This window comes from Micromys minutus (assembly GCF_963924665.1).
Source record: "Micromys minutus genome assembly, chromosome: 32".
In the NCBI taxonomy this organism is placed as follows: Eukaryota; Metazoa; Chordata; class Mammalia; order Rodentia; family Muridae; genus Micromys; species Micromys minutus.
Genome location: NC_137967.1, coordinates 16,390,317 through 16,405,906, shown reverse-complemented (window position 1 = coordinate 16,405,906; position 15,590 = coordinate 16,390,317). Strand labels below are relative to the sequence as shown.

Genomic DNA, 15,590 nt, shown 5'->3' with positions numbered 1-15,590 from the left:
ACATAGGCCCACTCCTGGGATTCATCACTGTGGTCGTAAGCACAGAATGCTCTGATTGGCCAGACTTGGGTCCCACGGGTTCCCCCTGAGACATTCTCAGAGGATTCAGCAGGTAACTGTGCTACAGTTGTGCTGACAGCTAAGAAAGAGCACAGAACTCCAGTAAAACCAGCGAGAGGGAAGGAGCCACCCAGTGTGAACCTAGGGACACAGACACTCCTGGAATCACAGTCCTCAAATCCTCTGGCAATAGTCACGGCAAAACCTGGGATATATCTGTAGGGAGTTCGTATAGGCCTCAGGTCAAGTGTACGTTGTTGCTGGTTACATCGGCGCTGTCTGCCTAGCATGGACATTTCAGGAAGAACGTGCAAGCGTTCAGCACTGTTGCCAGTGAGAGGATAGGCACAGGTCACCAGAGATCCTTACCAGTCCAGACCACTCCCGCCAGTACCAAGAGCACAGCCGAGTAGCCCGGGGTCCCACGAAATGTTGGCTTTTGTGAATAAACTCAGCCCTTCTCTCTGTGTGCCAGGCCCTGTGGTGGATCACTAAGACTCTCTCACTGCAAAGCATTCAGCCAGTGAGACGTTCTGCCTACTGTGTCCGTGTGCCCTTTTCTGTATCCATCTTCTCCTGTGTCTGTGTCCCTAGGATTGCACTGGGTGTCTCCTTCCCTCTCATTCTTTGGCCCTTTCTTCCTCCCTCCTCCCACCTGCCCATCTGTTTTTTTCAGATCTGTATATGCCTTTCCCATCTGTGTATCTAGATTCCCAATTGTGTGACAGAGAGCCTCAAGTGCAAACACATTTAAGAAAAGAGTGGGGACACGTCCTTCCAAGAAACTTCACCCGGGGAATCTGACATCAGAAAGCTCAATCCATAAGGAGAAGAGACAGGAGTTGGAAGGCAATCACAAAGCTGCTGAGTCTGCAGCCTTTGATAAGAAGCTGAAATTTTCCTGCATGATTATTACCTTGCTAGGAACATTCAGACATAAGTCCCTCCCCCCAAAAGAGCTGATAAAGTTGCTTTTGCTGGAGAGCCAGTTACTTACAGACAATCTGGAGAATCATTGTGAAAACTATGACTTAATAGTTTAAGCCTGGAATTCCTGATTTGCTTATGTGTCTCGTTTAAAAAATAAGTGTTATACCAGTCTTGGAAAGTTATAGAGACACTTTGGGCTCTGTCTCCATTCTTTTTCTCCTTCTTCTCCTCTGCCTCCTTCTTCTCTTTCTTCTTCTCTTCTTTCTTCTTCTTCCTCCTCCTCCTTCTCCTCCTCTTCCTCCTCCTCCTCTTTCTTCTCCTTCTTTGCCTCCTGCTTCCTATTCTTACCAATGTATACAGAAAGATATTCTCCAAAGATTAATATATAGCCGGCCAGTGAAATGGGCCGTTACTACTGGGCCAGTGAAGTGGTTTGGTGGGAAAACAAACCACCAGGCCTGATAGGACTGGAATCTGATCCCTGGAGCCCACAGGGTGGAAGGAGAGAACCAACTCCTACAAGTCGCCAAATGACCTTCATACTTGTATCTGGGAATGTGCCTACACATAAATTAATTAATTTTATTTTAAAGCAGTAAAAGCATGCACAGTGAACTGTGTGTAGACACAGGCCCCAGCTGTCTCCCCAGCTGTCTCCCCAGCTGTCTCCCCAGCTGTCTCCCCAGCTGTCTCCCCAGCTGTCTCCCCAGCTGTTCGTCCCTCCATGTTACCTTCCTCTCTTCCAGCACTTGCTCCTTTGCTTGAACCGTCATTGTGCACGAGGACTCCAGCCTTGGACTCCCCTCAGCTGCTCTGTCACTCAAGTCTCACTTCTTCATGTCCCCTCCCCCTCCGCCAGGTGAATGGTCTCCGAGTGAATCTCCCGGCTACTGTGCTGACATCTGTCTCTGTGAGGAAGTTGCCCGACGGCTCCATGTTCGTCCACCAGAAGGCCGGGGTGCAGGTGTGGCTTGAAAAAGACGGGCACCTGGATGTGATGGTTGGAGAAGACCTAGCAGCCATGCTGTGTGGGGCCTGCGGGAACTTTGATGGTGACCAAACCAATGATGTGCATGGCTCTCAGGGGAAGACGACGATAGAGAAGTGGAGAGCACAGGACTTCTCCCCATGGTGAGGATGGAGAACAGAAGCCAGACGCTTGGGAACTAGGGACAGAGGTAGTGTGGGTGGACGCCGAGTCTGCAGAATCAGTGCTAAGTGTCTGTCTCTTGCAGTTCCAACTGATCAGTCACCACCAGCAATGAAGACATCAAGACCCAGAAGTTACAGTGATTGGAAGATGCCCCGTGTGTCTCTTCCCTGCCCCTCCCCCTGAGCCTCAAAAACTGAACCTGAAAGCATTGAGTAAATATCTAGACCCAGAGTGTCTGCCTCCTGCTGTCTCCCCGACTTTCTCCCCACTGTGGGGGCCGTGGATGATGACGAGTCTTTATTAGAAAACAAGGTTGCATGTGTGGGCACGTGAACAGACAAAGATTCAGGCGGCCAGAGTGGGGGAGACAGTGGGAGATTGAGAGTCACAGAATGTATGATTAAAGGCGTGGATGGATGAAGGGTGGAGAGAGAAAGACAGACGGACTCTGGCCTTGCCGTTTATAAGCCTGGTGAGCCGCTCAGTTTCTCTCTGTCTTGGTTTCATCACCTTCAGACCAGGCGGAGGGCTAGTGTTTTCTCAGAGTTAGAAAGAGGATTTAATTCCTGAATCCAATCAAGGAGGCAAAAGCAAACAGAAGTTGATGGAAACTGTTGACAGTCAAGTGGGAAACTCAGCCACGAAGCAGGCGGGCTGCCAGACACTGCTGCTGGCTGTTAAGGTGGCAGGAAATCGGTTCACGACTGGCTTCAATACCACGGAGGTCTTTTGTGACTTTTGGCCAACTGATGGAAGGGGAAAACCTTACTGGAATTAGTCCGAGAATTAGAGACTGGAATAAAATCAGCAAGTACAAAGGTTTCTTCCAGTTTCATTACGGGCCAGCCAGAGAGGTCCTGTGGTTTAGTCCTCCACGTTTAGCTTCTAGGGCTCAGGAACAGAGTAGCTGGGGGAGCTGGAGTCTGTTTACAGTCTGAAATGTGGGTAAAGGCGTGTGATGACGAGGGGTGGAGGGGGGTGGTGCTGAGGGCAACGTGGGCACAAGGACATGCAGGGTCACACTTTTATGGGCAACTTAAGGGAAGCTAGGCCTGGAGGATATTGGTACTAAAGAGAGCAAGGCACAGAGCCAGAAGCTGGTGACCAGAAAGTGACATGTCTGGAATCGAGGCTTTCTCCGGAGGAGGCTGTAGTTCAGTAGCTGATGCTGTCTAGAGATGAATAATTCCTCCCAGCAGGCTGGGATCTCTGGTGCTGGGGCTGGGAATTGATTGGGTTCCAGCTCCACTTAATTCCCAGCATACAGCACAAGTGTTGACCATGGGACGGACAGCTTGGTTTGAGGACACGATCACCAGAGAGGAGAAAAACACGGTACGGAGTAGCCACAGTGTCTACAGGATGCAAGCTGGGAGAGCTTGGAGGTTGGCGATGCTGATATATAGTGATGCTTATGGTGATAGAAGGATGGAGGACATTGTTCAGTAACTGCGGACTTCCATATGAGGGACTAAGGGATGAGGGAGAAAGGATGCCAACATGGCATTGAAGAGCATGGGTTGGGAGTACATCATTCCTCTCACAGGGCAAGGTGGAAAGCCAGGCCTTCAAAGATGGGTAGAACAGAAAAGTGAACAGAGGCTTCAGAAGATGTTACCGTCTCGATGGGAAATGTCCTTCACACTGTTAGTAGCTCAGCCTCAATCACCTTTTCAGGGGTGGCCTTCGGGCTGATGATTCTGTTACCACCCCCGAGGGATCCTTGTTTCTTTCTTTCTCAGGGAAAGAACTTAGCTGAGGAACATTAACCCTTCAAGCTGAAGTATATTTGGCAAAACAGAGGGGTGATACTCACCAAAGTGCTTAGCGAGGACTGACCTGAAACAGGGTAGCAGCAAGGAATCATGGACTTCCTTGTAGGTTGTCTCAATGAATTTTAATGAGATAAGTGGATATTTGCGAAAATGAGACCTTTTTCTCTCCCAGATCATTGTACAACACTTCCTCCTTTTAAAGTATTTCTTCCTATGAGGCAGAAGGACAAAGCTTCAGTGCAAATGAAATGATAAGGAGGCCAGGGTCTTTCAATGATGCTGACCCTCCACTAACATGCACGGCACTCGGGAAGTTCCCTGAAGCCTTTGTTTCTAATATAGTAAGAAAAAGGAAAAACTAACTTTAGCTTCAAAAAAGGCTCAATCACCAGGGTTCATGTTGACAATTAGTAACCACAGTCTCCAAGATACAGCTATGGTTTCTTAGGCCATGTCTAACCCTACCCCACCCCCCGCCTACCTGGTCTCATTCCCTCCCTCCAATCAGTATGAACCATGATATTTTTTATAAGAGAGCAAAGTCAAAGCAGTTAGGTCAACTCTGGAGATATGGTATAAGTAGCCACTTATTTTGGTAGCTGAAAAGTCACACAAAAATTCTGTCTGGTGTGATCTACTATAGAGCAGGATGTCTCAAGATCTGGTCCAGGAAAGATGGATCAATACCTTCATTGTGTGACCACCTGAAGATGAATCTGTGGAACTTTGGAAGGACCAAACCAGGAGAGTCATTAAAGGAAGCAGGGACCAAATTTGCAGAGGGAAATGCATATTACTAAAGGAACAAAGAAGCCAACCATGGCCACATCCATCTAAGGAATGGTTGGGAAACTCTAGCCATGAGAAAGAGACCTGGGGACAGGAACACCCGGAAGGGAAGAGAACAGGAATCAAAAGCTGTTGCACCATAAGAAGAGTCAGATGTTTGTTTGGATGTTTTCTGAAAGTCCCCATAAAGCAATGGGAACCAGTATACAAGGTGGATTTAACTGTGACCGTTAAGTTTATGCTAGCTACTTAATTATACCCTTAGGGTCCCTGGACCTGAAAGTGAGTGAATATATTTTGAAGATTAACATAAAGTAGTGGCTGTAGATTGAGCCCAAGGATGAATGTGGCAGACCTAGCTGTGGTAATAGCCCCCCAAGTGGAAACAAAGAAGATTCCCAAACAGAGGGTGAATTTCCAGTCACTTGGGGTCAGATGAATTCATTTTTAACAACAATATATATATATACAGTAACTTAGAAGATTTTTCATAAAGTATTTGTTCAGTGAGACACGGGTGCAGGTGGGTGCATAAATATTATCCAAACACATCCCATGAGGAAAACTCTGAAAGCAGGAGTTATGATTACAAGTCCATAGGTATTAACTTTGGCTCTTTGGGTTCCTTTTAAAGAAGACGTGTAAGTTCTTAATTGTCTTTCTGCTCTGAATAAGACTCACCATGAGCACTTTCTGGAAAATACGGTTTTATGAAGGACAGGTGAACCAGATTAGTACTGTGTGGTCCCCTCTGGACCCCGGGTTAGCACAGACCACATCCAAATACCAATTTCCAAGCAGACCAAACATAAAGAGGTCCCTTATTAAGCAAGACAAAGAGACAAGGGAACTGAGTCTGAATGGGGGAGAAACATCAGCAAATCGTTTTCCAAGTATTAATTTTAATCAGGAAAAGGCGGAGGTCTGCATTGGTAAGTTGGGTATCTTGATTAGGGTAGTCAAAATAATGTATTTTGATGGCTAGACCCTGATGTTTTGAGAGTTGGGTCTCGGTAACCAATCTCAGGAATGAGTCAGGCAGAACACAGTGGTCAAATAAGGACTGGACCTTGGTGACAGCTTTAGGAATGTCATCTAATGGTTTAACAAGGCAGGGGGAAGGGGAAAGGACAAAGCTCGTAGGTACCATGTTTGCCGTACTCGGGCCTGTGCGCAGTGCTCGGGCCAGCTAGAGCCCCTTAGGTCTCAGATGAGCTGAAACTGACAACCAGGAGTGACGTAAGTGACAACCAGGAGTGACGTAAGTGCACTCAGCTCCACCAGGCTGACGTCAGCATCCTGGTTGGGCACTTGTAGGACCTTTAATTTTATCAATTAACTTTCTTTTTTTTTGTTTTTATAAAATAACATGATTTATTACTATTTTTTTGTTTTTATAAAATAACATGATTTATTACTGTTTTTTTTGTTTTTATAAAATAACATGATTTATTACTATTTTTTGTTTTTATAAAATAACATGATTTATTACTATATTTTTTTGTTTTTATAAAATAACATGATTTATTACTATTTTTTTTAATCAATTAACTTTCTTTTCTATCACATATGTGGGACGAGAGAGAGCTTGAGCAAGCCTTATGTGAGGGTCAGAAGAGAACTTGTGAGAGTTGGTTTTCTCCCTTCACCACGAGGGTCCCATGGATTAAACTCAGGTAGTCGAGGTGGCGGGAAAGTGTCTCGCTGGCCCTAACTTCACTCTCGAGTTATACTTTCCTGTTGGGTATTTGAGGCCATTCAAGAGACCAACAACTTATCTTTTTTTTGTTGTTGTTTTCACTGGCAGTAGTGGAAACGTGCTTTTAATTGGAGCAGGTGGATCTCTGTGAGGCCAACCTAATCTCCAAATCAAGTTCCAGAACAGCCAAGGCTACTACACAGAGAAACCCTGTCTTGAAAAAAGAAAGAACAAAACAGATGATCAAGACTCAGTAGGGTTACTCCTGGGGCCTTGGGAGGTTCCCCTTGGACCCACTGGCTTTTCCTCCAGCAGTTGTGCTGGATGTCTTCCTGACCACGTGGTTTCCCTTGGACTCATGGCGGACATTTCTTCCTTCAGTGGCTCTCTTTACAGTACATACACAGTTGCCCTCAAACCCCTGGCAACTCCATGGCCTCTCTAATAGACTGAAGGACTGACTTATCCGAGTTTTTGGGCCACTTTGGAGAAGTCATATGTCATCTTCTAGGTCCCTGATGACCTTGCTGAACAAGGGCCAACTTGTGGCTCTCCTCTTGGTCCCTGTATCCTCTGGCTTTGACCTGCAAACTTTGGTTGACTCCCCAAAGGAAAACTGCAGCTCTCCTAAAGAGAACATGGTGGGCTTTCACCCAACTCTCCTGTAACACTCAAAATAAACATGGTTTTAAATAAGTCCTCATTTTATTAAAGAGTTCCTACACAGTTAAAAATAAAACCTGATAAGCAACAGAAAACACTAGTAATTTATCTTAATAAACATTAAATGTTTGCATATTTGTTCTTTAAGCCAGTTCTTATAAATGTTACCAAGAATCAGAGCAATGTCTTAAGAAAACGTTGTTCTAAACAGAGAACCAGGCCTCAGTTTTATTACAGTGTGCTGAACTTTGACTCTCAGAAACTTAAACCTGTTTTTTAAATGTTTTTGTTTTTTGAGATAGGGTCTCTCTGCATAGCCCTGATTGTCATGGAACTCACCTTGTAGACCAGGCTGGCCTCGAACTCACAGAGATCCCGTGCCTCTGACTCCCAAGTGCTAGAATTAAAGGCATGGGCCACCACTGCCTGGCAAGATATTTAAATTGTGTGTGTGTGTGTGTGTGTGTGTGTGTGTGAGAGAGAGAGAGAGAGAGAGAGAGAGAGAGAGAGAGAGAGAGAGAGAGACAGAGGCAGAGACAGAGAAAGGAAAGAGAAACCTTTCTTATTCAAAAACATCATCTTTTATTTTTATCCTTTCCTACCAAAAGCATATCCGGTGTCCCTTTCTACAACTATCCCCTACTTTTTGGCTCCTTTGTACAGTTGTTTCCTTCCTTAATGAGACACACTGTACCAGCTTATCCAAAGGAAGCCGGGTGCTGGTTTCAGCAGCACGGACATTAAGCTCGAACAATGCAGAGAGGATTACTGTGTCCCCTGTATAAGGATGACTCGAGAATTTTTGAGGCGTCTCGTATTTTTGTGAACTTGAATGTGAAAGAGGAACACTGAACTCAAATCACATTTATGGCAGAATAAAAGAAACTGCAGTCACCTGTCCTCGTGATGTTAGAGTATAAGGTTCTTGTCTACTGAGGGTCTTGGGCAAAGTCTTCTTCTGCTTCCGAGTCTAAGATACGAGCTAACATATCTAGTAGGTTAAATTCCAGCGGGAGTTTTCTACGATAACAAAGCTCTCAAGAGACACTGAACTGAAAAACTCACTTACTACCAACAATTAGCAAGAAAACGTAGAAGGAAGAGAAAATTCAGGAAGAAAAACAAAGGTTCGTGTGGCATGCCTGTAACTGTAGCTTAGGGTACTGCAGGCTGCCCTGTGGGGATGGAGGATACAATGAATGGTTCTTTTTTCATAGAAGACCCAGTGGAGAGAGAACACAGTGGTAGACAGAGTCTGTAGTAGAAAGATGAGCCCAGAATATTTTCCACCTAACAAAGAGTCTTAGCTAAAGATAATTCATGAACCTGGCCCCAGCATCTGAGCAGAGCCAGCCCATTTTGGATTTAAGGTCCTGGGTTGTAGATCTCGGGACTGAGCATCTACCTAAGTGTCCATCCTCCCATTTTCCCATGTGCGTGTCCATCCTTTCCACCAGGCATTGTGAAAAGCTGTCAGGAGCTGGGGTTTGAAGTGAGGGGGACCGTGTGATGCTTTCCGAAAGGTGCCTTTATGAAATGAGATCATGCTTCACTTCACTCCCCACCAAACTTTTATCTGGTGACAAGTACGTTAAGTAATAGAGGCAAGGCTTGCGAACAGGAAGAAGGCATTTGAGTCTGGCTCCAACTTACAGCATTTACAGAGGTCAGGGCCGTTCTTTAAGGTCATAAAGATCTGAACACGAGGAACCTGTGTCCATTTGCCCAAGTTCAGGGAGAGGAGATACAACTAAAAGATAGTGTTACAGCCTGGGCTCCTGGTCTTAGGCCAAACCCACCAGTCTGTTTGCTGCTGTACCCAAGCTCTGCCACAGAGAAGCTGCAAGTGATCATTGGTTGGTTCATTCCTTTGGGTTCATATTTGGTTCTACTTTTTAATAATGTAACCACATCCAGAAGAGGAAACAGACAGTGTGAGGAGAAAGGTGGCATCAGTCATGCCTTCCTAAGGGCCTGAGAGGAGACAGCAGGCTCTCCATCCATGGAGCCTTGGATTTAAGTCTCCCACTACATTGTGCCTCCGCACAGACATATTGTAACTAAGGGACCCAGGTTGGATACGATTCCTGAGACTGGGCATCCAGCAGGTTCTGTCCCTTTTTATTAACCAGTCTTCCTTATGATGGCAAGACTTGGCGGTGCTCCCCTGGGTAAGTAGCCAGACTGAAAGACCCAAAGAAAACGAAGTTAGAGCCCATCCAAGCCCCACCGACTCCTCCACGGGACAGACCACAATTACACCACACCAGCCTGTTAAGCATCTGACTGAGCATGTGAAGAAGGGATGAGTCTGAGACCCTGGGCCTGCTCAACTAGAGCTTCTGGTCAAACTACTCATACCCTGTGTGTGCACACGTGCACACGCACGCGTGCGAACACACACACAAAGGGTCTACAAGAGGCTTTGGTAAATGGCTGAACATCTAGCCACTGGAGGGGTTTTACACCTGTCAGAGGAAGAAATGGAATACTCATACAGCTCTCTGAGTTCTACGGCTATGCAGAGATAACAACAAGAAATCTTAGGTTTGACGCTTATGAAAGTGGTTTATGCATTTTTGTGAGGTGGGTAGAATAGGTGTGGTGCAAGGTGACCCTTTCCCGTCACAAATCATAGCAGATTGGATCTAAATTTTACCACCTTTCTTCCCATGAGCCTCTTCAAAGGCCCTCAAGAGAGGGTCTAAACCACAAAAATTATAATTAAGCCAGGCCCCTTTGAGGAGGCAGAGCATTCATTCGTGTGCATGTGCAGTAGCTGAGAAAGGTCTCTGGCACCTTAGCTTCAGCACAACAAAAAGACCTTAACTGTAGCTTCCCATAACAGGAGTTTCAACTCAGAGTATGTTAGCCTGTTGGGGACAAAGTTACAAAATACTGCTAGTTTCCTTCACTTCATGTCTGTCTTCCAGCCTTCAATTTCCCTCAGTTGAATTGTGTGGGTATTGATATTGTCAGTGGAGTCATCCATCGGTGAGGTTATAATCTTATGGAATTTTTGGTAGGTTGTGGAGACTAAGAGGCAGGGCCTGATTGAAGAAAGTCTATTTGTCTGTCTGTCTGTCTATCTATCTATCTATCTATCTATCTATCTATCTAACTAACTAACTATTATCTATCTATCCCTCCATCTGTCCATCATCTATCATTTATCTATCACCCACCTATTTATCTATTATCTATCTATCCCTCCAACTATCCATCTATCCATCCATCTATCCATTCACCTATCTAGCCATCTATCTACCCATCCATCTATCCATCTATCTATTCATCCATCTATCATTTATCATCTATTTATCTATTATCTATCTATCATCCATCTATTCATCCATCTATCATCTATCTAGCATCTACCTATTACCTATTATCTATCTATCCATCTATCTATCCATTCATCTATCATCTATCTACTTATCTACCAACCCCCTGCCTATTTATCTTTTCTGCTACAGTGGCCCACTGCCACGATCTTAGGGACATTGGCTGACAAGCATGGACCCAGGTGATCATGGACTGAAATCACCACTACCATGAGGTGAGTAAAATAAGCCTTCAGTTCTCCTCCTTAGGTTGTTTACTTCAGATACTTTTGCCACAGCAGCGAAACTCCTTACACAGAGCTGTTTAAGCATGTCGGCTGGGGAGTGTTTCAGATTCATACTGTAATATTCCATCTCTGGTCCCAATAGAGCCATTGCCATCTGATAATGCAAAACGCCAAAACGCATAATCCAAGAGCCCCCAAAGGTTCAATGGCTTCAGTATCAGTCAAAAGTCCAAAAATCTCCTCTGGGACTCAAGGTACCGCTAGCTATGAACCCTTAAGTAATAAAATATTACTTTCTTCCATCATCCAAAGGCATCGAGTAAATATTCTCATCTACAAGAAATGGTGCCAAGGAAGGACTGGAACAAAGACACACCCAAAAGCTGAAGGGCAACTGTTAAACACTGTAGCTACAGCCCAGAACTTAGAGCATAGGATCGCCTCCTTGGCACCACCCGGGTTCTTATGGGTTTGCAGCACACATGACCTTTACTCCATCTGGCTCCAGATAATGCCGGAAGCTCTTCTTGATATGCTCCGAGCACCACCACCGCCTTCCTAAGGTATCCATTGCAACTTGGGGTTCAAGTCCACAGCCTCAGGCATTGACTTATGAGGACTTGCGGACTCTGTCTCTACTGCATAGAGCCTGATAGAACGTTTCTTCTGGGTCCCTGGTGTAAGCCTCAGGGACCACATCACGGTTGCCATCTTTGTGCATGTCTGCGGAGCGTGATGCCAAGGTCCACTACCAACTCAAGGTGCAGCCAAATTCATTGGCTACTGTAGCCTGTTAGTTTCGGTGCCTCTGAACAGAGAAACACTTTCCCGTGGGGTCATCTTCGAGCAACACACCCCTTCAGTTGCACATTTCTCTTTAGAGAAGATGCTTTCTGTACATGTCCTACCCTAGAAACTCCAGTGGGAGGAGTTAGCTCCCTTCCCGGTTGTGTGAACCTGCTCTTCAGTTGTACAGGTGTTTTAAACAATCTTGTCTGTTCTCACTCCCCTTGTCTGTGGTTTTAAATGCTCTTGGGTTTCCAAACTACACGTTATTCCCACTTTGCTGCCCACATTCTTTGTCTGCTCTCGCTTTATAACCGATGAGAAGCAACTGGTGATAATTCCCCTACCAAACAAATCACTCCATTCCTTTGAGATTCAGCCTCAGCTCAGTCTCTTGTGGGCCGCATGTAGCAAGAGTCTTTGCCAGAATGTAGCATAAATAGCTTTTGTCCCAATTTCTAATAACCCCATGAGTACAGTCTCTGTTGTCCACATTTCTATTGGCATTTCTGCCTTCAGATTTCTCCAACACATTAGCCCTATATGCTCAGCTACCACCCCAAACCCTTCCACCAGCCACATGACCAGGTGAACTAAAACCTCGTCTTCTCTGGACCAGTTTTCTGTATCTTTGGCTTTTATCATTACGATGATAAAACACCTGAGAGAAGTAATGAGAGGAGAAGAAATCCTTTTGGCCCATGGTCTGAGAGAGTACGATCTATCATGGTGTACAGGGCATCATGGCTGGAGTGACTCCATCCATGGAACATGGGTGTCTGGTCACCTCAAGCAAGCAAGAATCAGAACGGGACAGAAACAGTCATGTGTGACCTTCGAGGCTTGGCCCTAGTCTCTTGCTTCTGTTTATGAGACTTCATGTCCCAAGCCTCATATTCTACAACTTCACAGCACTGTGCTGGTTACTGACAACCACATGTTAAAATACAATAGCTTGGGGAGACATTTCAGATTCAACCAATAATACCGTGGTTTGTACCGGCCTTTTGGGGGATACTGTTGTATCACAGAAAGCTCAGACTTCCTCTGCTACTTCATCTGCACCCTGATATCCCATATCACATCTCTCAGTTAGGATGAGAGGAACCCCAAAATTAGCCAATCCCTTCTTCATGGAGAGAGATGGGTTAGGTGTCATCTCAAATACCAAACCTGATAATCTTCTGAGATGGACACAGCCTGACCTACACAAGAACCCAAGCCAGGGCCTCAGACTACACCTCCCTAGACAATTAAACTCATTGGTATTTAGGAGCAAGATGTGGGTGGCTTTGGACCAGGGATCAGCCCAGGGGACTGCAAGGAGCCAAGACCCGGATATGGACCTTTAGATATTGTTATAAGTAAGGGCTAAAGATCGGAATCTGGCCAGGAAGCCAACAAACATAACCAATGCTACATCACCCTTCAGTCCCCACTGCCTTGCTCAAAGGACCTAGTTCATTGCCACACTACTAGCCAGATGTCCCTCTAAGGATAGCACTCTTTCAAGACCAGTTTTCCACAGCTCCTGGGGTTGCAGCCACCAGCTGATCTCACACCCATCTTAGAACATGGGCTGAAGATGTCGTATCTTCTCCCCTTCATGAGACTTTGGGACTCACTATTTCTGCTGGCCTGATATCAGCATCCTCCTCCAGGAAGCTGGCATCATCTGCCTGGCAGATGGCCAAAGGTGTGCCCTGAGGGGACAAGAAACAGCACTATATAGCTCAGGCCACAGCCTGATCCTGCAGCTCCGGGACCTGCAGGTGAGAAGAGGTGGGGTTCCCTACGAAAGTAGGATAATCTCCTCTCTTGCCTGTCTTTCTAGACCTACTTTACCCTCAGGGCATCCAAATACCCAGTTCCCCCACCCACTTCCCTAGATCCTGAACCTCTAGCTCACTCCCGGGCACACTGGACAGACAGCTCCCCATGACTAGCCCTATCCACCCAACCTTCTCTGCCCCAGCCTTCCTTGCCTCTGACTAGCCGCTATGCAGGGACTGTCCCCTTCTGTGATGTCCATGACAGTCTCCAACAGGACAGTTGGACAGCCTTATGTGAGCCTCCATCTCTCCTTGCTACAGATATGGGATCCCTGTGGAGCTGTTGGGCACTCTGGGCAGGAGCAATCATCCTATGGGGTAAGTCAGATCGAACCTCACCCATGTCCTGGAACATGGGACCATGGGAAACTGGCCTGCCTGGGTCAGCATTTTCTCATTTGTAAATCTTTCATAAATCATATCCCAGTACCTCCCAAGCTAGCTGCAACGGAAGTGAGAACCTACAGAAAAATGAGGTGGGAGGCCCCACTCCATGTTTGGAGTGTTGAAACTCTACCTGCTTCAATGTTTAGGTGATTTTGTCGATACTTCTAAAATCCTCAACTTCCCTTCTTCCTCTTGTAGAGACCACCAAGATCTATTAAAACAGGAATCATAATAGCATCTGAGTCCGGTCAGAGTGTATGTATGCTCCCACAGGACCTTAAAAGGGGGTGGGGCCTCAGATACCATGGAAAGCCTCAGCTAACCAACCAGTTTCATCAGAGAAATGGAAGACATAGCATCACAAATAAATTACCACAGGCATGTGTGATGGTACAAACCTTTTTATCCCAGCACTCAGGAGGCAGAGGAAGGCAGATCTCTGAGTTCAAGGCCAGCCTGGTCTACAGAGAGAGTCCAGGTCAGCCATGGCTACTTAGTGCAGTCATCAAGACAGAACAGTGGTGACTTGCTCGAGGTGAGGGCGGTGCTCCAGCATCCACAGTTGTCACCTGAACTACCTCATGCCTTCTATCCCTCGTCTGGCCCTGCAGTATTTGAGTTCAGGAGCGCTGTGCAGGGTGCTCAGGGTGTGGGGCAGCCAAAGCCAGAAAGGCCTGTAGGTGGGTGCTGCATACGTTAGGAAGGGAATGGGAGCATACGGAGAATTATTTCAGCAGGTTCTCAAGAAGGACAAGGGGTCAGGTTTGTAACGAGGAGGAACTAGGTCACCGGACCCACAACTGTGTTTTCTTCAGAGCTGACCCAGGAGGCCACAGTGGACCCCAGGAACACTGGTGGGGAAGAATTCCTCACCGCCTTCCTGCAGAATTCCCAGCCAGGGAACAGCAAGGCCTTGTCTCTGCCCCTTCACCTCCATCATCAGCCAGACAGACAATACCTTACAGAAGTTCCTGGTGAGGTGCAGAGTCAGCCATGTTCAACATCAGCGTCGAGGCTAAGATGGCTAGCTGCAACATCTTCTGGCATTCAGTGGTGGGCCCGCTGAGTGGATATGAAGTGCTAAGCCCAGCCTGGGAGAGCTAATAACGCTTTGCCCTGTTGAGGTTCGGTCACTGAGGGCTTTGTGCCCACCTCCCATACCTTCCCTGACCTCCTTCTCCCTGTCTTTCCTGCTCATTCTTCTCCGGCTTCCAGGATCAGCTACCCTGTGCATTTCCCAACTATAGCATCCCTGGCAGACTTCCTTAATTCTCTCCTGATGACCGGGAACAAGATTCAAAACCACAGTGCTCCAGGGATTACCAAGCAGAGCACAGTCCTAAGAAGCATCTGCCACTGTATATTTGTGGTGAGGTTGTAGAAAGGGTCTTGGGGAGACCCAGGGAGCCAGGATGGAAGGGGCTGGTCAGTGTTCTGATGCTTAAGGAACTAATACAGTTACACTTGCTGCTGACAGCTACTCTGGGCTCCTCACGTAGGACTGCTGATGCTCAAAGTCAGGGGATCCAGACATAGTAACAGTGAGGACCCCCGGATGGGGTGTCTCTGTGTTCCAGCCTCCCTGGGCGCTTCACATGCCTTGACATAGTTAAGGAACAGAAGCTGGGCCCTGGGTGTGACCTCAGACTCAGCCCATTCAGAAGCTGCCAGCAGGTGGCTCAGATGTTGTGGGCACACAGAGCCAGAGCCACAGAGCCTGGGGTTGACCTCAGCTGTGCCTGTGTGGCCTTCAGCCTGTCACTCCACCTCTCTAGGCTCCAGTTTCTGAGACTCACATAGAGATAAGGCCTGGTCTCCCTGCAACAGGACTGTGGTGAGAATGGAACAAGTTAACACATGGAAAGTCTTTAGATTAGCTTGTGGCAAGAGATCAGGGCAGTGTGGGGTGAACTGCTGTGTGGTGAGGGGTCGGATCAGAATGAGA

At 46.7% G+C, this 15,590-nt stretch overlaps 1 protein-coding gene across 1 annotated transcript in view; it reads left to right on the top strand.

Annotated features, from left to right (window-relative positions):
• Window positions 1-15,590, top strand: part of FCGBP (Fc gamma binding protein) — a gene marked incomplete at its 5' end in the record, with an annotated part of 84,498 nt that overhangs the window by 36,346 nt on the left and 32,562 nt on the right. The window contains 3 exon segments of the mRNA XM_080908678.1: window positions 1,850-2,121; window positions 13,075-13,198; window positions 13,402-13,576. Coding sequence (XP_080764804.1) covers window positions 1,850-2,121; window positions 13,075-13,198; window positions 13,402-13,576 — 571 coding nt within the window.